The following is a 1,689-nucleotide window of genomic DNA, read 5'->3' as shown; positions in this document are numbered from 1 at the left end:
CGTGAAAACCATGTAGTTATCGAGACACATATCCAGGGGCACCCAACGGCCAATTTGTTGTAAAATGTATTATCATACCCCAGTTAATGAAAATAAATGTTATTAAGGCATTTTCAGGTGTTTTTCAGTGTTGCTGGGAAAACATTATCTGTTCCTTTTTCCCAGCAAGACACACAAGAAATTTCCCAGCCAGCTAGATAAAATTGGTTGGTTTCCCAGCCAGCTGATCAAATTTATTTCCCAGCCAGGAATTCCGCGCGCTTTCAAATTCCTCGATCCAAAACGACCGAACAAAAGCGACAAAACCGGGACAAAACAGGTTTTTTTCCGCAAGCGCAATCACTCTGACCAGCCGTCGTATGTTTGTGACTACTCTCTGGGAGAGGGAACGGGTTCTTTTTTTTTTTTTTTTTTTTTTTAGTCGTCCTCAGTCTTCAGAGTTTCTACAGCCAGCTCGGGTTGAAATGCTAGAAAAAGTCAGTAATTCCCAGGCAAAACCTCCATCAATAACAAAATTTCCCAGCCAGCTCATCGAAACACCTGTATTTTTGCCAGCCAGCAAGATTCCTCTGGGGAACAGATAATGTGAGGAACAGATTCGTTGGGTGCCCCTGCATATCGTACACCTTTAGGGTCAATAGGTCACTCTTAACTTTTATTCTCGCTCAGTATCCCTTTCAATTGAAAAAAATCACATACCTGGTACGACTGACAGTTCGGTACATTTGAGTCACATATCTTGATGGCTGTTCCAAGAGATCCCGAACTGGCAGCTCTGTTAGTAAAACAACAGCAAAAATACATTAGGAACAAGTATCAGTTTCCCGGGGTTAACAGAGGTCACGAAGAGCCATCGCCATCGAAAACTGATTTTAAAAATTAAGCTTACTTGTGGATGAAAGTCAGAAGGCAAAGGCCGATAACCGCGGACAACTTCATGTTGTTGCAAATGAGCTTCGACTGACAAAAAGGCAACAACACAGGCTTTTGAACCTATCCAGTTGACAGTGGGCGGCTCCTCAAGTTTTACAATGACTGCAAAATTCTCACGCGCTCGTTGGCTAATTTTTATTTTCAATAAGGGGACAGACACTTACAGATACATAAATGTATAATTTATGCGATATTGGTCGCGTCAGATTGAATAAAATTGAGGTTTCTCGGCTATCACCTCGTGGATCCACAGCTAATTTGACAATGTTATGACGAAATTCATGATCACTAACAGGAAAGACGCATGAAAAACTGACATCAATTTGTTAACTTCTGATAGCGATTGACGACGTTTCTTTGTGACGTGGGCTCTATTTGTATTCTGTGTGTTCTTTTCAGACTCATTGGAAAGACCGTCATCTTACGAAACAACTGAGGTGCTCATCTTTAAGAGTGAAAACGTAATTTCGCAAAGAGGTTGATTGATGGCAAAATGTTTTATGTCATGCAGCAACCTACGTGAGCTGTGTATATTGGTTTTGTTGAGTGTTGTAATGACGAACAGGAATAACGGAACAAATTCATTGACTAACTAATTCTATGTTTTTGAGCTTCGAGCGAACATGTTTAGTTAAGTAAGGGCTCCGATTCATTCCATACTCAAATTTTCTTTCATCTCTGTTTTAGGCGCCAAATGCTTCAGTTAAAATTAGCGTGCGGGCACAGTTAGACTCAAAGATTAATTAGGTTGTGGGA

At 40.7% G+C, this 1,689-nt stretch overlaps 1 protein-coding gene across 1 annotated transcript in view; it reads right to left on the bottom strand.

Annotated features, from left to right (window-relative positions):
* Positions 1-1,027, bottom strand: part of LOC138015724 (uncharacterized) — a 9,138-nt gene extending 8,111 nt beyond the window's left edge. Inside the window, exons 1-2 of the mRNA XM_068862838.1 lie at positions 890-1,027; positions 700-775 (exon numbers count right to left, since the gene is read on the bottom strand). Of these exons, the coding sequence (XP_068718939.1) occupies positions 700-775; positions 890-939 (126 nt within the window). The 5' untranslated portion in view covers positions 940-1,027. The remainder of the gene's footprint in view (positions 1-699; positions 776-889) is intronic.
* Positions 1,028-1,689: the final 662 nt, after the last annotated feature.

Source organism: Montipora capricornis, chromosome 9 (genome assembly GCF_036669925.1).
Source record: "Montipora capricornis isolate CH-2021 chromosome 9, ASM3666992v2, whole genome shotgun sequence".
NCBI lineage: Eukaryota > Metazoa > Cnidaria > Anthozoa > Scleractinia > Acroporidae > Montipora > Montipora capricornis.
Note: the sequence above shows the minus strand (reverse complement) of the source record. Positions and strands in the feature narration are given on the sequence as shown.